Genomic DNA, 23,824 nt, shown 5'->3' on the forward strand with positions numbered 1-23,824 from the left:
TCCACTTATTATCTGGTTTATAAAAGAGTCAAAAGGCAGTGTGGTGGGACCCGGTCATCTTCCACCAGTCTTCGCTGTGGAATGGTGTGCAGTTGTAAGGATAGAAAGAAAGACTTGCATTTCTATAGCGCCTTTCACGACCTCAGGACATCCCAAGGTGTTTTACAGTCACTGAAGTACTTTTGAAGTGTCGTCACTGCTGCAATGTAAGGACGCCAAAAAGAAAAAGAGAGGGGTTGCAAAACCGGAGACAAGAACATGCTGCGTGATGTACAACGATGGCCGAACTTGATTTGACCATTCGGCACAATCATTTAAATCTCAATTTAATCATTTAAATTTCAGCCCATTGAGGGGTATGCTAACGTACAAGTAAGTCTAATTAGTGTTGGATATTTCATTTTAAGCTGAATTATTTTCTTAATGTTTCCTTCATTACAACAGTGACTACACTTCAAAAAGCACCTCATGGGCTATAAATGCGCTTTGTGAGATGTCTTGGGTTGTGAAAGGTGCTATAGAAATGTAAGTCTTTCTGTATAACAATGGAATGTTATGAATCATATTCCCATACATAGATAACATTGTTCAATCCCATTCTGCCCGAACCCATTCTAGGGAAAAATTTAAGATCACAAACAGCCTTCAGACCATCAATTCGCCTGGTCCAATGATCAGATACAACATGCTTCGCGCATCCGTTGCATTTAATATTTTAAGTACAAGTCGTCAGAACTAAACTCACAACCTGGCGTAGTAAAGAAGCAAAAAAAAATCTTTCAATGATACCGTGTTATGTAACTAAAAATGTTAATGAACAGAAGGCAAGAAGGACACCTACCGTGAAACAGATGCCGCCTTTTGCTCTATAATAAAGAGGAGCGTTCTTGCTCACCTTGCTGTGCCTTTCAGAATGGTCTAAAATAAAAATCCAACTCCGCTTACCTCTGGTTTACAACACAGCTGGGACTAAATCGGATGATTGCGCCTCTCCTCGCTTGTGGGTTTTTCTTTTATGACCTAATAAAAACCCAGGAGTGTTTTGGAGCTGTAAAGACCAGGTGTGATTCAGCGACCGTGCTGCCCGAGAGTGAATATCACAGGTGCGAGAGCAGTGTCCCCACCACCAATATATCAGGTTTCCAGCGTGTGAAGGCTTGAAAGGAATTCAGTAATGTGAGTTGACTGCAGTAAAAATTCCACCTGAATTCGACAGTACAGCTACCCAGTGAGGCTCGCTTAAAAAAAATAGTATTTGGTACCAGCTCAGAATTAGATACCAGGGCTTTTCCAAGTGGACATGACTTAGCCATAGAGTCATAATGGCATAGGAGGCCATTCGGCCATCGAGTCCGTGCCGGCTCTCTGAAGAGCAATCCAGTCAGTCCCATTCCCCCGCTCTATCCCCATAGCCCTGCAAGTTTATTTCCCTCAAGTGCTTATCCAGTCTCCGCTTGAAAACATTGAGTGTCTCCGCTTCCATCACTTCGTCAGCAGGGAGTTCAAGGTCCTCACTGTTAGATCCGTGTATCTTGATGTTGTGTCCTTCAATAATTAGACAACAACTGCAGGGAACGATTCAACAGGTGTTTACTGAATGAGGGTTACTCTAGAACTAATTGTACAGATCACTACTCAGGGTTTATATACAGGTGTGGTCACTGCCGGTACTACAGTATACAGGAGCTGTAAAAAGTAGTTCTCCCCTTAAGGGTACATACATTACACTCACCACTCGCGTAAAAAAGTTTTCCTCACATCCCCCCCTGTATCTCTTGCCCAAAACCTTAAATCTGTGTCCCCTAGTCCTTGTACCATCAACCAGTGGGAACAGCCTTTCCCCGACAAGCCTATCCAAACCCGTCATAATCCTGTACACCTCTATCAAATCACCCCTCAACCTCCTTTGCTCTAATGAAAACAAATCCAGATTCTCCAACCTGTCCTTGTAGCTAAGATCCCCCATCCCCGGAACCATTCTGGTAAATCTCCTCTGCACCCTCTCAAGGGCCTTCACATCCTTCCTAAAGTGTGGTGACCAGAACTGGACACAATACTCCAGTTGTGGCCTAACCAGCGCTTTATAAAGGTTCAGCATAACTTCTCTACTTTTGTACTCAATACCTCTATTTATGAAACCCAAGGTCCCATATGCTTTGCTAACCACTCTCAATATGTCCCGCCACCTTCAGGGACCTATGCACATTAACTCCCAGGTCCCTCTGTTTAAATGATTTAATTCTCCTGTCATGCCTGGGTAAGGGAACTACTGGTACGGACTGCATTTCATAAAGTGTTGCAAACTCATAATCACCTTTATAGATTCCAGCCATTCTTTATGAAACCATTTCAAGTGGTATCCCATCTGACATACCTACACAATGGAGATCATCTAGTGCGGTGGAATCTCCCATGTTTCTTCTGTTGGGTAGATTCCACAGTAACAACAGTAACTTGCATTTATGTAGCGCCTTTGACATAGTAAAACATCCCAAGGCGCTTCACAGGAGTGTTAGCAACCAGAATTTGGCACCGACCCACATAAGGAGATACTAGGCCAGGTGACCAAAAGCTTGGTCGAAGAGGTAGGTTTTAAGGAGTGTCGTAAAAAGGAGGAGAGAGGTAGAGAGGTTTGGGGGGGGGGGGGGGGGGGGGAATTCTAGAGCTTAGAGCCCAGGCAGCTGAAGGCACGGCCACCAATGTTGGAGCGATTAAAAATCGGGGATGTTTGAAACCAGAATTGGAGGAGCGCAGAGATCTCTGAGGGTTGTAGAGCTGGAGGAGGTTGTAGAGATAAGGAGGGGAGAGGCCATGGAGGGTTTTGAAAACAAGGGATCAGGTAAATGTACTGTAACTCTGTCTCCTCGGCATCTTGTTGCATTGGCTCATCAACAAGTTGAGGCACCTCACCAACAGTCCCTGAAGCCTTTGGAGTGCTACGACCTCAGGTATGAAACTCACGGATTCAAAAGCCATTGCCGATACTCCGCCATCCTACTCGAACCGCTTGGCTCATAGACTTCTTTTACCAACACAGAGAAAACAAACACCCATAAATTTTAACATGGCAAACAGCTGCTTGTACATTTTTACCTTCGTAAGAAACACTATAAAATAGTCGAAAGCTCCCAAAAAGTAGAGGTCACAAGGCAAGTTTAGGTGAAGAAGGTTCCTTGGCCTATTTGATTTCGTCCTTCCAGATTACTTTCAGCTTCAACACCCAGCTAAGCAAGTAGATTGGACCTCGCTTTCATGTCTCATCCAAAAGAAGCATCTTTTTCCGATTCAGAATTCTGTTGGTTTTACTGTGGCTCAGTGCCAACAATCTGGCCTGTGAGCCAGAAGGTTGCGTGGGGTTCAAGTCCCACTCCAGAGTCTTGAGCACATAATCTAAACTGACACTCCCAGTGTGGTACTGTAGACACTGCCGTCTTTCAGGTGAGAAATTAAACCGAGGCCCCGTCTGCTCTCTCAGGTGGACGTAAAAGATCCCACGGGCACTATTTTGAAGAAGAGCAGGGGGAGTTCTCCCCAGTGTCCTGGGGCCAATATTTATCCCTCAACCAACATCACTAAAAGCAGATTATCTGGTCATTATCACACTGCTGCTTGTGGGAGTTTGCTGTGTGCAAATGGGGTGACGTGGTTCCACTACAACAGTGACTACACTTCAATAGTACTTCATTGGCTGCAACGCTCTTTGGGAACATATCCTTCTATTCCCGAAGTCATGAAAGGCGTGTATAAATGCAAGTCTTTCTTTTTTACCTGCACAAAATCGAGGCGATTGTTGAAATGCTGCTGTTTAATGTCCATTATATAACCACCAACAACAGCAACAACTGCATTTATATAACGCTTTTAATGCAGTAAAACATCCCAAGGTGCTTCATGCAAAACATATCATGTTATAAATATTTAAGAAAAAGCCTTGCGACTGGAATTTTGGATTCTTTCCCATAAGATAGAAGGGAAAAGCCGAGGTGGAACGTCTCGGGGTGTCCTCGACCATCTCTTTGTGACTGATTTTGCATTGGCCAAATGCCAAGCATCAGCCTCCCCGTTTTAGCTGGATGTGATGTTCGGCAACCAAAGACAGAACGTTTCATAGCAGAATATATTACCGTCAGTGTCAACGTGTCGGGCTGAACAGCAGCTTCCAGCTTATACCTGGAAACAAAATAAGCTATATGGAAACAATTCAGCTTTGCGAGAACCATTTAAAAAAATGATTGCAATGGTTTGGTTTAATCAACTTAAAAATAGCATGAAATTGGAGATGCGTTTCAAAGGCTTTATTTTGGATTATGCTACGGTAGAATTACATAGAATCTACAGCAAAGAAATAGGCCACTCGGCCCCACAGGTCCGTGCCGGTGTTTATGCTCCACACGAGCCTCCTCCCACCTTCTTCATCTGACCCCATCAACATGTGAGGTTATTCACTTTGGTAGGAAGAATAGAAAAACAGAATATTTTTTAAATGGTGAGAAACTTTCAAATGTTGGTGTTCAGAGAGATTTGGGTGTCCTCGTGCAAGAAACACAGAAAGCTAGCATGCAGGTACAGCAAGCAATAAGGAAGACAAATGGCCTGTTGGCCTTTATTGCAAGGGGGTTGGAGTATAAGAGTAAGGAAGTCTTGCTACAATTGTACAGGGCCTTGGTGAGACCACACCTGGAGTACTGGGCACAGTTTTGGTCTCCATATCTAAGGAAGGATATAGTTGCCTTGGAGGCAGTGCAACGAAGGTTCACTAGATTGATTCCTGGGATGAGAGGGCTGTCCTATGATGAGAGATTGAGTAGATTAGGCCTAAACTCACTGGAGTTTAGAAGAATGAGAGGTGATCTCATTGAAACATACAAGATTCTGAAGGGGATTGACAGGGTAGATGCTGAGAGGTTGTTTCCCCCTGGCTGGAGTGTCTAGAACTAGGGGGGCAGAGTCTCAGGATAAGGGGTCGGCCATTTAAGACTGAGATGGAGGAGGAATTTCTTCACTCAGAGGGTTGTGAATCTTTGGAATTCTCTGCCCCAGAAGGCTGTGAATGCAGAGTCTTTGAGTATATTCAAGGCTGAGATCGATAGATTTTTGGACTCTCGGGGAATCGAGGGATATGGGGATCAGGCGGGAAAGTGGAGTTGAGGTCGATGATCAGCCATGATCTTATTGAATGGCGGAGCAGGCTCGAGGGGCCGTATGGCGGAGCAGGCTCGAGGGGCCATATGGCGGAGCAGGCTCGAGGGGCCGTATGGCGGAGCAGGCTCGAGGGGCCGTATGGCGGAGCAGGCTCGAGGGGCCGTATGGCGGAGCAGGCTCGAGGGGCCGTATGGCGGAGCAGGCTCGAGGGGCCGTATGGCGGAGCAGGCTCGAGGGGCCGTATGGCGGAGCAGGCTCGAGGGGCCGTATGGCGGAGCAAGCTCGAGGGGCCGTATGGCGGAGCAGGCTCGAGGGGCCGTGTGGCCGACTCCTATTTCTTATGTTCTTATGTTCTAACATAACCTTCCATTCCTTTCTCCCTCAAGCACTTATCTAGCTTCCCCTTAAATGCGTCTATGATATCCGCCTCAAAGGTGACTGCACTCCAAGAGTACTTCACTGGCTGTAAAGCACTTGGAGACATCCGGTGGTCGTGAAAGGCGCTATAGAAATGCAAGTCTTTCTTTTTTTTTCTTTCAACCACTCCCTGTGGCAGCGAGTTCCACGGTTCTAACCAGTCTCTGGGTGAAGAAGTTTCTCCCGAATGTACAGAAAACCATTTGGGCAGTTTAGGTAACACCTGAAATGTACTTTTAAAACTGGAGCAGACCCACTGCAGCGTAAAGGTAGCACAGTCTGGAGCGCGCGCTCCTCCTGAGTAACTACAATCAATGGTTTTACAGTTCTCAGTTTTAAGACAGTTGGAATGATGTAACAGAGTCTAAAAGCATCGTGTCAAGATGACCTCTGGCAATTATAGACTACTTTCACTTTTAACTCAAAACTGCAATGCAGCATGGATAACCGCGAAGGAGTTGTCAACTCCAACACTCCATTTTTATTTTCAAATAGCAAAAGTCAGCCTTTAGGGCTTAATTAAGTCAAGGCATCATTATCCATTTCAGAACTTTATTTGTTTAAAAAGCAGATTTATGTCTCGTGTTGAAAGTGTGCTGGCGTGGAATACACTGCGAATGAAAGAACCATCAGCGATTCTGAGCATTTATGTAGTTTTACCGAATACAAGCCAGCATGAGAGAATAATTTCCATACGTTAATAAATGACAAAGTATACGTGCCATTCACAAGTTGAACTGGAATTAGATGTAGCCAGAAAAATAAAATGCTACGATAGCAGTTTAAAAAAAAAGTGTTTTCTTCTCACTTGCTCTCGTTTTCACACTTTCAGTGGCCACTGACCATCCAACAAACTCCCCAGCCACGTGCATCATTATCCCAACAACAGCTGACAAGTCTACGAACACCATCGCTACTGGGCGATGATTAGCGAACGGATGACAGGATTCCAGTAAGGGAATCTCACCAACGTCACTGCTATGGAGTTGTTGGTTTTCTCGTTTGGAGTCATGTGTCACACCAGTAAGCGGACCTCTCGCCCCCTACGATCCGGAGCGTAAATTTTACTGTCCAAATAGCTCGTTAAACAACCGCGTGACCTGAGGATTGCAACGTGGAACCATTGCCTCGTACGCATTCTCTTGTCTTGGTGAATGGTGGCCTGCAAAGCACTCTTATGAGATGAGGTACAACTGTAAATCAACCAACTGGTTTATTTTACATAGAGCACATGAATGAACAGAATACAGTTTTCACAGTGTGACAATGTGGAATGTACACACACACACACTCCTTTGACCCCCCCTTGCGTAACTCTGTGTTCCGGGTAGGGAGGGATGTTCAGCCCCCTGCGCTACCATACTCCACACCAAATCCACTTTAAGTACAATTTATCTCACATTGCTAAATTAAGCCACAATAGCCATCTATCAACATTAGCGAAGATGTTTGCACTTGTGGGAGAGTCCAAAACTAGCGGCCATAAATATAAGATAGACACCGATAAACCCAATAGGGAATTCAGGAGAAACTTATTTACTCAGAGTGGTTAGAATGTGGAACTCGCTACCACATGAAGTGGTTGAGGCGAATAGCAGAGATGCAGTTAAGGGAAAGCTAGATAAACACCTGAAGGAGAAAGGAGTAGAAGGATATGCTGATGGGGGGAGTTGAAGTAAATAGTGGGACGAGGCTGGTGTGGAGCATAAACACCGGCATGGGCCCGTTGGGCCGAATGGCCTGTTTCTGTGCAGTAAATTCTATGTAAATGAAAATCCATCTTTGCTGAGAGCCCAGTTTACAACCGACTGACCCCTGGTGTTTTCCCTTTGCCCCTTGCAAAAAGAAAGAGTTTCACGGCCAGATCCCTCTCTGGGTAGCTTACTGACACCTCCAATTACCAAGCTCCAGCCTACTTTCGTGTCTGTTGGGTCATAGAAACATAGAAAAATAGGAGCAGGAGTCGGCCATTCGGCCCTTCGAGCCTGCTCCGCCATTCAATATGATCATGGCTGATCCTCCATCTCAATACCATATTCCCGCTCTCTCCCCATACCCCTTGATGCCTTTTGTGTCTAGAAATCTATCCATCTCCTTCTTAAATATATTCAGTGTCTTGGACTCCACAGCCTTCTGTGGTAGAGAATTCCACAGGTTCACCACCCTCTGAGTGAAGAAATTTCTCCTCATCTCAGTCCTAAATGGCCGACCCCTTATCCTGAGACTGTGACCTCTGGTTCTAGACTCTCCAGTCAGGGAAAACAGCCTCCCAGCACCTACCCTGTCAAGCCCTTAATGTGACATTTAATATTATAAGCAGCATTATGAGTTAACAAGATTCCGTGTTACACTGCAGCCTCCAGGAGGGATTTGTAATACGGGGCATATTTAAGGTATGGAATGAAGGGCAATAATTAAAGATATAACATGTATGTTTTGAATCCGACTCTTGTTCTGGGTTATTTTGATACTCTTAATATTTTATTATGCATCAACTAAACCATTAAAATTATTTATGTTGAAATGCAGGATTGAGCCCTACCCAGTAATGTGCTAACATCTTATCGAGCAAACCCATTCCATTCAGATTGCACTTTACAGTCGACACACATCAATTGCCTCATTAACCGACCATAAATGCTGACAGTTTTATTAGCACAAACTCAACTGCGTCCTGTACAAACAGGATTTAAATGGGTGGACAAACACTGCAGCCTACCCATATAGGTGGACTGGACTCCAAAACCTTACACATCAGGTTTGATTAGACAAAGCCAGGTAATCATGTTTTCATTATTCTGGGCCAAAGGGATTCCCCATTTTATGAAGTTGTCCCCCCCTTCCTTCAGCGAAGGCCCAACGGAGATTGGCACGTTGCAAAGAAGCACCGCGAATCCGGATGGAGCCGAATTAGATTCGCAGAATTTTTGAAAACTTCCCCAGTCCGTCTTTCGGATGAGACGTTAAACCGAGGCCCCGTCTGCTCTCTCAGGCGGATTTAAAAGATCCCGCGGGCCACTATTTCGACGAGGAGCTGGGGCGTTCTCCCCGGTGTCCTGGGGACAATATTTATCCCTCAACCAACACCGGTAAAAATAGATTTTTTGGCCATCTTAAATCATTGCTGTTTGTGGGAGCTTGCTGTGCGCAAATTGGCTGCCGCGTTTCCTACATTACAACAGTGACCACACTTCAAGAGTACTTCATTGGCTGTAAAGTGCTTTGGGACGTCTTGAGGTGGTGACAGACACTATAGAAACACAGGTTCTTTCTTTCTCTTTTTCAGTCTGAATCCAGGGTCACCTTACCTGAAACATAAAAACATAGAAGATAGGAGCAGGAGTAGGCCATCCGGCCCCTCAAGCCCACTCCGCCATTTAGTGAGATCATGGCTGATCATCCAAATTCAGTACCCTGTCCCTGCTTTCTCCCCATATCCCTTGATCCCTTTAGCCTCAAGAAATATATCCAACTCTTTCTTGAATATATTTAATGAATTGGCCTCAACTGCCCTGTGTGGCAGAGAATTCCACAGGTTCACCACTCTCTGGGTGAAGAAATTCCTCCTCCTCTCAGTCCCGGCCATCGGGAACATCCTTCCTGCATCTAGTCTGTCTAGTCCTGTTAGAATTTTATAAGTTTCAATGAGATCCCCTCTCATTCTTCTAAACTCTAGCGAATTCAGGTAATTTTTTTTTATCAGTGAGCTGCCAAATTATGTCCCTGCCAGGAAATCAAAAAGCAGGTGATTTGTTTGAGAATAACAGAGTGGAGGGACACACCTTTTATTTTTCTTTCCTAGGTTGATTTTGTGATCTTTTGAGGCGAGGGTCATCAATACTGAAAAAATTAGACCAGCAAGTGAATGTGAAGCACGCCCAGGTCAGAGGTCAGAAACAGCACATTAAGAGGCAAAGAAAAAAAACAAACCCTGTAACAGCTTGGTCTAACCCCAACAGTGCAGGAGATCACATCTTGTTGCGCCCGTGTGATACTTTCTTTTCTAACACCAGCCATCACTGTGGTATCTCTGAACAAAACCGTCTATTTTGTGCCATAGGAGCAGGAGGAGGCCATTCAGCCCCTTCGAGCCTGTTCCGCCATTCAATGAGATCATGGCTGATCTGCGACCTAACTCCATATACCCGCCTTTGGCCCATATCCCTTAATACCTTTGGTTAACAAAAAGCTATCAATCTCAGGTTTAAAATTAACAATTGATTTAGCATCAATTGCCGTTTGCGGAAGAGAGTTCCAAACTTCTACCACCCTTTGTGTGTAGAAGTGTTTCCTAATTTCACTCCTGACAGGTCTGGCTCTAATTTTTAGACTCTGCCCCCTAGTCCTAGACTCCCCAACCAGCGGAAATAGTTTCTCTCTATCTACCCTATCTGTTCCCCTTAATATCTTGAAAACTTCGATCAGATCACCCCTTAACCTTCTAAATTCTGGGGAATACAACCCTAGTTTGTGTAATTACAAGGCAATATTTATTGAATCCCAAACTTACAGGATCGGTGCCGCTTAACACTTAAAAATTCACTGGCTGCAGTGGGAGGGTGCATGGGAGCCAATTTAAAAGATATTTTCCAGAATTCTTCCAATAAATAAATAAATATATAAGAAATGCATTTTTCTTAATTTTACTGGATTGATGTAGATTGAAAAACAGTGCAGTTGTTTTGACACGGGTATTTACTCGATCATATGAGACATATTAACTAGTAAGGAAGCTTCAAATGTCCCTGTAAGTAAAAATGCCCTCCTTTACAGTACTGGCAGTTTCTGCCGTGGGTTGCACCAGACCCCCTACAAAATGGGCCGGGCCCCTTGAGAACTGGACGCGTACATCTCGAGATTGTGTAGCCCAGGGATAACAATTAGCCTATTTAGCACTTTTTTCAATTCACGGGTTGTATTCTCACTACATCTGCTGTCTCTCGAAAGACCGACGTTATCACACTTGGGGCCAACTCGGTACAGGCTAAAATAACTATTCAATTAATGCTCGCTTAAAAAACTAGCCAAGACATCGGGAAAATACTGAGAACTGTATAAAAGATCCGGAAACATTCCACAAGAGTTAATTTACCCTTTCTGAGCTTCAGCCTTTCTTCAGTTGAGAAAGACAAACAGTTCAGCAAATAACCTTTCTGGCTTTGCCCTCTTCAACAATTATATACTTTCGCTGAAGGGGTAGTCAACTACAGTTCCAGTGAGGATTCTCAGAGGTACGTGCAGTATAACTGCGTTGTGCTTCATTCGCACTTTGAACAGCCTGCTTGATCTGTGAGTGACATTTAGTCCCACCTTGGCTGCCTCCAATTGAGAGAGTTTGGATTTTCTAAATGCCGCAGGAAACAAATATCTGCCGAGAGTTCCTAAACGACTCGGTTTTAAGAGGCACGGTAACTCGAGGTTCTGCGAGGACCAGCGAAGAACGTTTCGCTGGAGAAAAGCCAAGCTTGGAAAATGACTCCAGACTCAAGTATTCCAACTGTCTTCTGGCTGGCCTCCCATTCTGCACCCTCCGTAAACTTGAGCTCATCCCAAACACTGCAGCACATGTCCTCCTAACTCGCACCAAGTCCTGTTCACCCATCACCCCGTGCTTGCTAACCTACATTGGCTTCTGGTCCAGCAACACCTCAAATTTTAAATTCTCATCCTTGTGTTCAAATCCTCCACTGCCTCGCCCTCTCCCTATCTCAATAACCTCCTCCAGCATTCCTCCAATTCTGGCCTCTTGTACATCCCCAACTTCTTTCGCCCCACCACTGGCAGCCATGCCTTCAGATGCCTATGCCCGAAGCTTGGAATTCCCTCCCTAAACCTCTCTACGTCTATCTCCTTCTTTAAGACGCTCCTTAAAACCTACGTCTTTGACCAAGCTTTTGGGTCGCCTGTCCTAATAAGAACATAAGAAACAGGAGTAGGAGCCGACCATTCAGACCGTCGAGCCTGCTCCGCCATTCACTAAGAGCATGGCTGATCTTCAACCTCAACTCCACTTTCCCGCACTATCCTTATATCTCTGGATTCGCTTAATATCCAAAAGTCTATCGATCGCCGACTTGAATATACAACGACTAAGCTTTCTCCTCATCTCAGTCCTAAATGGCCGACCCCTAAATCTCCTTATGAGGCTCAGTATCTAACTTTGTCTGAGAACGCTCCTATGAAGCACCTTGGGGTGTTGGACTACATTAAAGGCTTTATATAAGTGTAAGTTGTTGCAGTTTTAGTCCAGTGGTTTTATACAATGCATGGGTAAGGGACAACGCCTAGTGCTACCTATCTAAAATGTCATGATGATATTTTCAACTGTATGCTCAGAAAGTGGTTCCCCAGAACTTATGAAACCTGCGATACTCCTACAGTAGAGGCAGGATGCAGAATGATCAAGTAACTCTCAGTGGCCCAAGCCTTGCGTTTTCACATAGAAACAGTGCAGAACAATAAAGCCTGTGTGGCTCTGATATGGGTTATTACTACTGCTAAAGATGCTATTGACGAGCTCACTTATCAAACTCAAAGCTGAATCTTGGCACATGTCCCTCTCGACAATGATCCTGTTTATGGGAATTTACTAAACTGTGTGCAGCATTAAACCCCCGCAGCATTCCTGCGTTAGGTAAACGCATTATGCAAAGAGTATTACAATCTCTGCGTAAAGCGATACTTGATGCAAAATGAATTGAATTAGCAACTTTCAATTTTGTCACGGCAGCATTAGATTGCTCAACTGGACAAACGTTGCATTTATTTCAAAATACTCAAAAGAAAACAATTAATCATTAAAGAATGCTATCAAGCATCCTACTTCACAACACAGATCAATGTCTTTTGGATCTCAACCATTTAGGTACGAAAATACATCACAAGAAATCTCAAAATGCAGCGACAGCTCCTTTTCCAATAAGTGACAGAATAGTTAAGACATACATTGGGACAGTGGTGTCCAACCTCCGGCTCCTGAGCCCTGGTAATGTGACCCTTGAAGCCCAGGCAACACAGCCCCAGTTGCACTAATATGTCTGCAAATTTGTCCAGTTTGAATTTTGCGGACCTGGATTTTGGGGGGGGGAGGGGAAGCCATTTATAATGCCGTTGCCTCAAAGGTAAATACATCCTAATCATAGAATAGGACAGCACAGAAAGAGGCCATTTGACCCATCGAGTCTGTGCCGGCTCTTTCGAAGAGCAATCCAGTCAGTCCACTCCCCCGCTCCTTCCCCATATCCCTGCCATTTTGTTCTCCTTCAAGTTTTTATCCAATTCCCTTTTGAAGGCTACTATTGAATCTGTATCCACCGCCCTATCAGGCAGCGCATTCCAAATCCTAAACACTCGTTGCGTAAAAAGGTTTCCCCTCGTGTCGTCTCTGGTTCTTTTGCCAATCATCTTAAAACTTTTGCCCTCTGGTTAGCGACTCTTCAGCCATTGGAAACAGTTTTGATTTCTTATTACTAGCACGTCAACATTCTGCACATTGCCGGGAATCCCGTGGATTGAAGCTCTGTATGTGGCGCCCGAGGCTCCATGGTTTCCATTTACGTAGCGCACAAAGACAAAAGCTTGGGCGATCTACCCTATGACAACCAAGTGTCCGACAGTTCAAGACAATTCTCCAGCTTTGCCTTTCTGCTTTCTGTAAAACTATTAAAACACTCTTTGCTCACTTTGTGATCTACCAACCCGTGCAGCCAATCTCAAGGTAATGAACTACAACAATGACAACTTGCAGTTGTATAGAGCCTTTCATATAGTGAAATGTCCCAGGGCGCTTCACAGGAGCGGAATGAGACAAAAACTGACATTGAGCCAAAGAGGGAGATACGAGGACCGGTGACCAAACTCTTGGCTGAAGAGGTAGGTTTTAAAGAGTGTCTTGAAGGTGGAGAGGCGAAGAGGTTTGGAGAGGGTATTCCAGAGCTTGGGGCTTGGACAGCTGAAGGCACGACCACCAATGGTGGGGCGAAGTAAATTGGGGATGCGCAAGTGGCCAGAATTGGAGCAGCGTAGCAATCTCAGAGAGTTGTAGGGCTGGAGGGGGTTACAGAGATAGGGAGAGGCAAGGCCATGGAGAGATTTGAACATGAGGAGGACAATTTTAAAATCAAGGTGCTGGTGGACCGGGAGCCAATGGCGGTCAGCGAGCACAGGGATGATGTGTGAACAAACTTGGTGCGAGTTAGGATACAGGCAGAAGAGTTTTGGATGAGCTGAAGTTTACGGAAAGTGGAAGGGGAGAGGCTGGCCAGGAGAACATTAGAATAGTCAAGTCTGGATGAATGGCCTCCTTCTGTGCTGTAACTATTCTATGATTCTATTTTGCAGGGCTACGGGGAAAGGGCGGGGGAGTGGGATTGGCTGAAGTGCTCTTGCAGAGAGCCGGCACGGGCTCAACGGGCCGAATGGCCTCCTTCAGTGCTGTAACCATTCTATGATTCTATTTTGCAAGGCTACAGGGAAAGGGCGGGGGAGTGGGATTGGCTGAAGTGCTCTTGCAGAGAGCTGGCACAGGCTCGACGGGCCTCCTTCTGTGCTGTAACCATTCTATGAGGGATGAGGATGAGGGTTTCAGCAGCGGATGGGCTGAGGCAGGGTCAGAGGCGGGCGATATTACGGAGGTGGAAGTAGGCAGTCTCGGTGATGGAGAGAATGTGGGGTCGGAAGCACAGCTCAGGGTCAAACAGGACGGTGAGATTGCGAACGGTCTGGCCCAGCCTAAAAGGGTGGCCAGGGAGGGGGATGGAATCGGTGCCTAGGAAACGGAGTTTGTGGTGGGGGCCGAAGACAATGGCTGCGGTCTTCCCAATGTTTAATACAAGTTGAAGGAGGACAGCTGGTAATAACGTGTGGCTAATGGTCACTCAACAACATCTGAATGCTTTCATCCAAAGTAACAGGCTGCAGGTTTGTACCACCTTCAGAAAGCCAAACAGCTATTGCCTGCAACCAGCAGCATTATTAAAAAGACTTACATTTCTATAGCCCCTTTCACGACCTCAGGACGGCCCAAAGCACTTTACAGCCAATGAAGTACTTTTTGAAGTGTAGTCACTGTTGTAATGTAGGAAACGCGGCAGCTAACTTGCACACAGCAAGCTCCCACAAACAGCAATGTGATAATGACCAGATAATGTTTTTTCAGTGATGTTGGTTTAGGGATAAATATTGGCCCAGGACACCAGGGATAACTCCCCTGCTCTTCTTCAAAATAGTGCCATGGGATATTTTACATCCACCTGAGAGAGCAGACCAGGCTGTGTTTAACATCTCATCTGAAAGACGGCACCTCAGATAGTGCAGCACTCCCTCAGCACTACACTGGGAGTGTCAGCCTGGATTTTTGTGCTGAAGTCTCTAGAGTGGGACTTGAACCCACAACCTTCTGACTCGGAGGCGAGGGCGCTGCCCACTGAGCCACGGCTGCTACGGTTTAACAGGTTAATGTTGTATGCTGAAAAAAAAATTCCCAAGGAGATAAATAACGATTCACTGCCACAGAGCGTTAATAATAAACTTAATGCTCCATGCCAAAAATTTCCAATCGTCTCCTGGGCAATCATGCTTTCACTCAGTGCAAAAAATTGCTTTCCATTACAGAAGGACTTGAGAGACAATGAGAAGCGATCGGCATAAAACGCATCAGGAAGCAAAGGGAATCATTTGAAATGTACAGACAAAGTGTCCAGCGACGGAAAATACCGGAGCAGCAAAGGTGTCCCTTGTAACTGGCTTGTGTATGAACTTACCTGGTGTTTATCAGTTAGATTTAACAGCCTTAAAAGGGACATATACCATCACGTTAACAGAAGAATAATACATTGAGTTCCACATGGCATAACAGTCCTGGTGTCATAAAACAGCGCATCCTTTGACTTACCGTGAGCAGGGCCATGGGAGATTTACTGCAAAATATTTAAGTCTTAGCATCTGGCGTACATTCATCACACACCAGACGTCTTATTTTGTTACGGAAATAAGCAATCTTTGAACAAAAAGAAAACTAGTCACTGACCTGGAGCCTGCAATTTGCAAGCACCCTGCAATAAAATTCTGATCGATTTCAACCGCTGCTTACTTCAACAGAAGCTCCAGCTTCGCAGCATCATCCGACTTATTGCGAGTAATGACACGACGAGAGTTCTGCAAGTGTTAGCGTAACAGTATCCTCGCCTTCGGCCCGTAGCCTCAGTGGGAGGGGATTTTGGAGACTCGGCAGTTCAAACTCTCCTCCTACCCACGTTATCCTTCTCAGTTGGATGGTTGAACCTGTGGACTTCCCCAAGGACACCTTTGATGTTCCTTCTTTGTTGATGTTGACAGCAACACTGTGTGACAGGAAGGGACCCTCCCCTTCTCCAAGCCATTTTCTCATCTGTCTCGCAAGTGAGGAGCATGATTCTCAAAACACGCTATCCCACAGGAAGATCTTCACAGGATCAGTTACCTCCAAATCTCGTCAATAAAAGTCCACATCAAATCTTAGCATGAAAATATAGACCATTCTGAAAACCTTGATGATACACTAGAATCAATGAAACAATCCAAGCAGAAGACACTGCCGTCAATATCCTCTTCAACCAAACTTACCTCATACAAGAACCGGACAGGGCAACTAGCAACATTCTCCTAGACTGTGCCCAGCAGTACAGCAGAGAGCAGAGTTCTATCATTGTGTAACCTCATTTGGTGAGCATTGTTCTTCAATAATAACAGAAAACACTGGGAAAACTCAGCAGGTCAGGGCAGCATCCGTGGAGAGAGAAACAGAGTCAACGTTTCAGGTCGAAGACCCTTCGTCAGAACTGGAAAAATAGCAGGAAGAGGGAATAGATTTTAAAGCAAGTGGGGGCTGGGAAAAGGGGGAGGGGACGCAAGAACAAAAGGGAAGGTCAGAGATAGGATAGAAAGCAGGAAAGATTAAGAGACATTGAGAGACATTTCTATCCTATCTCTGACCTTCCCTTTCGTTCTTTCATCCCCTCCCCCTTTTCCCAGCCTCCACTTGCTTTAAAATCTATCCCTTTTCCTGCTTTTTTTCCCCCAGGTCTGACGAAGGGTCTTCGACCTGAAACGTTAACTCTGTTTCTCTCTCCTCGGAGGCTGCCTGGTCTGCTGTGTTTTTCCAGCATTTTCTGTTGTTATTTCGGATTTCCAGCATCCGCAGTATTTTGCTATCGTATTATTGTTCTTCAATGCCTGCCCCAGTCTCTCTCTCTCTATTCAGCTGCATGTTTTTAAAAACATGTCACACACACACACCCCCACCCACACACACACACCCCCACACACCCCCACACACACACACACACACACACACACACTGAAGTATCCAACGGTTTACCCCTAAACAATCCTTACTTGGACAACACGAGCTTCCAATTGAGTTACCAACTGGCGTTTGGAAACTTGACAACTTTCTTTTGTGACTGAGCCTGACAAATCTGGAGTGTTTGTAAAGCTGGTCACTGAAGAATCCAGAGACCATTCCAGACAAACCAACCCATTAACAGTGACATGAAAATTGAACACATCCCTCATTTTTTTTAAAAACTTGCATTTTTATAGCTCCTTTCACGACCTCAGGACGTCCCAAAGCGCTTCACAGCCAATGAAGTACATTTTGAAGTGTAGTCACTGTTGTAATGTAGGAAACGCGGCAGCCAATTTGCGCACAGCAAGCTCCCACAAACAGCAATGTGAAAATGCCCAGATAATCTGTTTTTAAGTGATGTTGGTTGAGGGATAAATATTGGCCCCGGGACACCACGGGATTTTTTACGTCCACCTGAGAGTGCAGACGGGGCCTCGGTTTAACGTCTCATTCGAAAGATGGCACCTCCGACAGTGCCGCACTCCCCTGGAGTGGGACTTGAACCCACAACCTTCTGACTCAGGAGAGAGTGCTGCCCACTGAGCCACAGCTGGACTACTCTCATTTCCTCCACCTGGTCACCAAGCATGATTGCCAAAAACTGGCTTCCTCTACTTCACGCTAACTATAAAAGTCTCTCGGAGTTTCGGAGTCTGCAGCCACACGTTAATACAGCAGAATGTCTATGGTGGGATATTAAACTGCAGCACGCTCAGTGTGGGTTGAAACGTTTGCTGGGGTAATAAAATATACAGCGTGCGTACAGAAAGCAATCCTAGCATCAGTAACACCAGCCAAAAGAATTACACAGACACGACCAGGGTTCTCCCTCACTCCAGGAAGGCACCAGCCAAAGCTGAGGCACACTGGGGATAGTGGGATCGCAACCGTAGATCAAAGTGTTTGACATGAATCAGTCATTCATGAAAGAAAGACTTATGAAATAATACTGAGCGGCCTGCAGGTGGCGCTGTCCAGGGAGAGTATAAATACTCGGGCATGGGCCCAGCTTGCGCAGGACACTCTTAACAGGAACTAGTGAAGGACACAACCAGACCTCCATGTTGTAAAACAGTTGATTAAAGCTTTGTTTAATGCTTAGACCAAGTGCCTAGTAGTTTTCTTACGTCAGTGTTTACATAGAATTTACAGCACGCAAACCGGCCATTCAGCCCAAATGGTCCACGTCGGTGTTTATGCTCCACACGACCCCCCTCTATGCTCCACACGAGCCCCCTCTCACCCTATCAGCATATCCTTCTGATGAAAAGGTAATCGACCTGAAACTTTAACTCTGTTTCTGGCTCCACAGATGCTGCCTGGCCTGCTGAGTATTTCCAGCATTTTCCGTTTATATTTCAGCATGTCTTTCTAGTCCTTTCTCCCTCATGTACATATCTAGCTTGCCCTTAAATGCATCTATGCTATACAAACAAGCCCTTATATCTGTAGCCAGGGTAGGAGGGAAGACAAGATACCAGGCTTGATTCAAGATTACGTGTCCAAAAAAAAGAGCCTTTAAATTTCATACAAATGGCACTTATTTAAATCTGGAGTTATTTTTGTTTAATAACCTGACCTCCCGTATGTTGGACCAGACATTGCTGCTCAGAGCATTGCCCAGTGGACTCACTCCTCTGAAAGCTAAACACAAAAAGACTAGCGTCACTACAGCACACTCTGGCATCTGAGGGGAGTTGGAGACTTTTTTTAAAAGTTGGAATTATTTCGAGAAGCGTCTTAGAATCAAAGCTGTGGGCCTCAAAAAAAAAACGGAGAAATTAGTTCACATTTAGTTGTGAAGCAAATACAACTCACATTTAATTAGAGAGAGACTGTTTCTAGGTCATCAAGCTGGCTCGTTTTGGGTTTTCCACCTTCATTTTACATATTTAGTGACCTTTACTTGACAAAGTTCTTGGAAGAAAATACCTTAATGCTGGAGCTGGATAAGACATGGAAACACACAAAACTGCGGGTCACACCCACAAAACCAACACCTTGCGTCAACAGGGCACAACTCAGCCGTTCAAACAGATTTCAAAAACCAAAGAGATCTTAACGGCAAATCACTGCAAGTCTTGTACTCGGTTAAGTTATACATCGAGTGCTACCGTCACCCACTATGTCCTGCTCTGCTTTTTCTGGCGATTACATCTTTTGTAATAAAATAAAGTTCATCAGTGACATTTTGATTGCTTTAAAAAGTAGCAATGCCTACCTTGGGCTTCATAATCGGTGTGGTAAGGAGAAGACCGTCTGACCTGCTGAGCTGAGCTTATGCCGAGCACGGACTGCAGTCTTGACACATTCCAATGGGCTGTGAGTTCACCATTTCGATCGCCGATCTGCAAGAAGACATCGCCAAGGCTGAGAACTAGGCACAACACGAGAGATTACTTGACAAGGTTACCCCGCTGTGTGGTTTGGAGGGGAGGAAGGTGAGAAAAGAAAAAAAAGCAAGAAATTTGGGAGATCCAACCGGCTGCTCCGGTGCAAGTGATGCAACAGCACAGACCAAATTCAGAAGCTGCACTGCACGGAGATGTTTCATTGAGTTCTCTCTGTCGCATTCCAGACCACCTCCTGTTTATTATTGTTCAACGGACCCTCGATTCGGATTGCTGCATCGCAGATGAAGTCTTCAGTTTGTGCACATTTTATACACACATTACGCCCCAGACCGAAGCGAAAAGGACTGCCGCGAATGAGAGCTGCTCGCTTGCCCCGTACCACCTATATTCAAGCTGATATTGCACCGAGTACAATGCTACACTGAAAGGCTTGTGCAAATCTTTCAATCGCTGTGTTTTAAAAGGTACCGAGTTATTGGCACCGAGTTCCGCTTTCGGGAAGTTGTATGTTTTTGAACATTACTTGGGAGACCTGAATGCTAAATTGGGTTTATTTGTTTTGGGTTTTTTTTACAAATTAACCCATACCCTACTGAACAGCTGCATTAAACAGAGGGGTTTGAACTGGATTGCATTTACACACTCCGCATGCCTCTGGAGATGGAGCAGGCGGTGTCCGCCGGCACGCTCGAGACCTTCCGCGACCGGTGGGCGCCGCGGGGACTGGAGTGCATCATCACCCCGGCCAATCAAATTTTAATTTAATTTGTTAAGGTTTATTTAATGTTTTATTAAGTTACAGTTTATTCGTTTAATCACCCAACTAAAAAGAGTACACACTCCTCATTCAGGGGTTGATAGAAAAGTGTGAAAGAACACCAGTTAGCACAAGTCTCCACTGTTAACAACATATTTTATTCAGATGAGAATTTGATATATATTCAATGTGCTTTCTTATTTTTTTTGGACAACTCCCCCCACCCCAACACCACACCACCAAATATACCCATTTCAATTTGTCATCTTTTGTTTCTTTGGAACTAGATGTAATATCTCCAAATTTGCAGACGACACAAAGCTGGGTGAGCGTGTGTGCTGTGAGAAGGATGCCGAGAAACTCCAGGATGATTTGGACAGGTTGGGTGATTGGGCAGAAGCATGGCAGATGCAATATAACGTGGATAAATGCGAGGTTATCCACTTTGGTGTCAAAAACAGGAAGGCAGATTATTATCTGAACAGCAATAGATTGGGAGAAGGGGGAAGTGCAACGAGACCTGGGTGTCCTTGTGCACCAGTCGCTGAAGGTAAGCATGCAGGTGCAGCAGGCGGTTAAGGCAGCAAATGGTATGTTGGCCTTCATAGCGCGAGGGTTTGAGTACAGGAACAAGGATGTCTTGCTGCAGTTGTACAGGGCCTTGGTGAGACCACATCTTGAGTATTGTGTGCAGTTTTGGTCGCCTTATCTGAGGAAGGATGTTCTTGCCATGGAGGGAGTTCAGCGAAGATTCACCAGGCTGATACCTGTGTTGGCAGGAATGACATATGAGGAGAGATTGGGTCGATTGGGCTTATACTCGCTGGAGTTTAGAAGAATGAGAGGGGATCTCATTGAAACTTATAAAATTCTGACAGGACTGGACAGACTAGATGCAGGAAGGATGTTCCCGATGGTCGGGGAGTCCAGAACCAGGGGTCACAGTCTAAGGATAAGGGGTAAGCCATTTAGGACAGAAATGAGGAGGAATTTCTTCACCCAGAGAGTGGTGAACCTGTGGAATTCTCTACCACAGAAAGCAGTAGAGGCCAATTCATTAAATATATTCAAGAAGGAGTTGGATATATTTCTTAAGGCTAAAGGGATCAAGGGATATAGGGAGAAAGCAGGGACAGGGTACTGAACTTGGATGATCAGCCATGATCGCATTGAATGGCGGAGCAGGCTCGAGGGGCCGAACGGCCTACTCCTGCTCCTATCTTCTATGTTTCTAGGTTTCTGAACTTGTCCCATTACCATCTCCTTTTGCCTCGCACCATCATCCCTTTTGTCTTTTAATCTCTCCTGCCTTCCACCCTATCACAGACCTTCCCTTTGGTTCTTTCCTCCCCGCCCCCCTGCACTTGCTTAAAAACCTGTTACGTCTCCAACTTTTTCCAGTTCTGACAAAGGGTCATCGACCTGAAACATTAACTCTGTTTCTCTCTCCACAGATGCTGCCTGACCTGCTGAGTACTTCCAGCATTTTCTGTTTTTATTTCAGATTTCCAGCATCCGCAGTATTTTGCTTTTGTGTCATCTTCTTTGCTGTGTTTGAAGCAAAGTCACATCACCGTGAACCCATTCAATTCCCTGGACCCCAACATTTTGGAACTCCTTACCTCTCAAGAATCCACACTTCCTTCTACAAATCAAAGACAAATTCTCGATTTACCCTCTCTTGCTCCCTACTCATTTCGACCTTGGCCACGTGCTACAGAATCAGCTTTGGACCTTCCCTCTGGATTCTCAATAACAACAGCACTTCACATTTATACAGCAACTTGGTAACATCGCAAAACATCCCAAGGTGCTTCACAAGAGAGTTATCAAACAAACTTTGAAAACGAGCTACATGTGGAGATATTAGAAAGATTGGCATTTATATAGCGCCTTTCACGACCAGCAGACGTCCCAAAGAGCTTTACAACCAATGAAGTATTTTTGAAGTGTAGTCACTGTTGTAATGTAATTAGGACAGATGAGAGGCAGGTTTTAAGAAATGTCTTAAAGAAGGAGAAAAAGGTAGAGAAGCGGAGAGGATTAGGGAGGGAATTCCAGAGCTTAGGGCCTTGGCAGCTGAAGGCAGGGCCACCAATGGTGGGGTGATGGAAATCGGTAGAAAGACCAAGGTAAATCCACAAGAGTAAATACAACATTCCATGGAATTGGCTTCTCAAGCCCCTATGTGGAGAGTAAGAAGGTAAAATAACCAAGTCCATGAAATTCCCCGTAGGGTTGCAGCTCACCCTGGCAACCCTCTCAGAGTGGAACATAAGTAGTAAGAGCAGGAGTCGGCCTTACGGCCCCTCGAGCCTGCTCCGCCATTCAATAAGATCACGGCTGATCATTGACCTCAACTCCACTTTCCCGCCCGATCTCCATAGTGGCAGAGCCCTTGGCTGGCGCTCACTCCCCTGTCCTCCTGGTCAAAGAATGATGCAAGACACAAGAAGATCTGAAGATGGGAGGTGGTGGGAAGGAATAAATATAAAATGGGGTTAAAAAAATAAACGTTACACCATTATCTTTTTAAAAGCTGGACTTTTTGGTGTTTATATGCACATGAAGGAATGGTTGTGTTGGGAAATGGCACATTTTCCCTGCTTTTGACACACGGGCTCAGCATCAAGAAATCCTAGCTCCCGAACGGGCCAGATATCACGCACAGCTCCATCAGTACTGACACAACAGTGTGTCTTGGTTCCTTAGAACTGTGCCACCTACTATATCCGTGTGAACTGTTCTACTCCCCACACCAGCCAACCTTGCGTGCTCTCCAACATTGTGCATTGGATTCATTGGCATTTTTGTGCTTATGCTCGAACCCATGGCCCAACACAATACAAACAGGAGCCCTACAGGCACCAGAGAGAAGAGGCTTCCATCCTGTCAATTTCATCAAGCTCAAATAAAAGGCCCAATGGTGAAAGGGCAGAGTTCAATTCCATTGCACCAAGGCACTGATGCAGTCTATTTTTAATCAAATAATTCAGGGAGAAGAAAAATAATATTTACAAGAGCAAAAAAAAAAAAAGTTTTTTGTCTGTTTTTTTGTTTTTCATACAGACCCCAGCATCTGCAACATTTGACCCCTTGTGACCCCACCTCATTGTTCTTTGATGTAATGTTTTCCTGACTAACCTGTTTGGACACCATTCACACCTTTGATCGCTGTGATTATCTCTCTGCCGGGGTGTGATAAATGGCAGTTAGAAAGATTACCTGTAATCATCTGGCATTATTCTCTGACTATATAAGCTGTGTCTTTATGCATCTCTCCACTTCACCTGATGAAGGAGCAGCGCTCCGAAAGCTTGTGATTTCAAATAAAACTGTTGGACTATAACCTGGTGTCGTGTGACTTCTTACAATAAACGCTTAGATCATGTGTTACGAAGATGCAACAAAATCAAGATTCTTCAAGTGGATTCAACAACAACAACAACTTGTATTTATATAGCGCCTTTAATGTAGTAAAACGTCCCAAGGCGCTGCACAGGAGTATTTTAAGACAAAAAATGACACCGAGCCACATAAGGATAAATTAGGGCAGGTGACCATAGAAGATAGGAGCAGGAGTAGGCCATTCGGCCCTTCGAGCCTGCTCCGCCGTTCAATGAGATCATGGCTGATCATCAAATTTCAGTACCCTGTCCCTGCCTTCTCCCCATATCCCTTGATCCCTTTAGCCTTAAGAAATATATCCAACTCTTTCTTGAATATATTTAATGAACTGGCCTCCACCGCCCTCTGTGGCAGAGAATT

The 23,824-nt window shown here is 45.1% G+C and overlaps 1 protein-coding gene across 2 annotated transcripts in view; it reads right to left on the bottom strand.

The window, feature by feature from the left end:
• gpsm1b (G protein signaling modulator 1b) overlaps nt 1-23,824 on the bottom strand; it is a 306,395-nt gene that overhangs the window by 96,528 nt on the left and 186,043 nt on the right. For both annotated transcript variants that reach the window (XM_085965373.1, XM_085965372.1), the window contains one exon: nt 19,167-19,293. In XM_085965373.1, coding sequence (XP_085821499.1) covers nt 19,167-19,293 — 127 coding nt within the window. The remainder of the gene's footprint in view (nt 1-19,166; nt 19,294-23,824) is intronic.

Source organism: Somniosus microcephalus, chromosome 23 (assembly GCF_052327205.1).
Source record: "Somniosus microcephalus isolate GS21.2 chromosome 23, FLI_Smic_1.0, whole genome shotgun sequence".
NCBI classification, from domain to species: domain Eukaryota; kingdom Metazoa; phylum Chordata; class Chondrichthyes; order Squaliformes; family Somniosidae; genus Somniosus; species Somniosus microcephalus.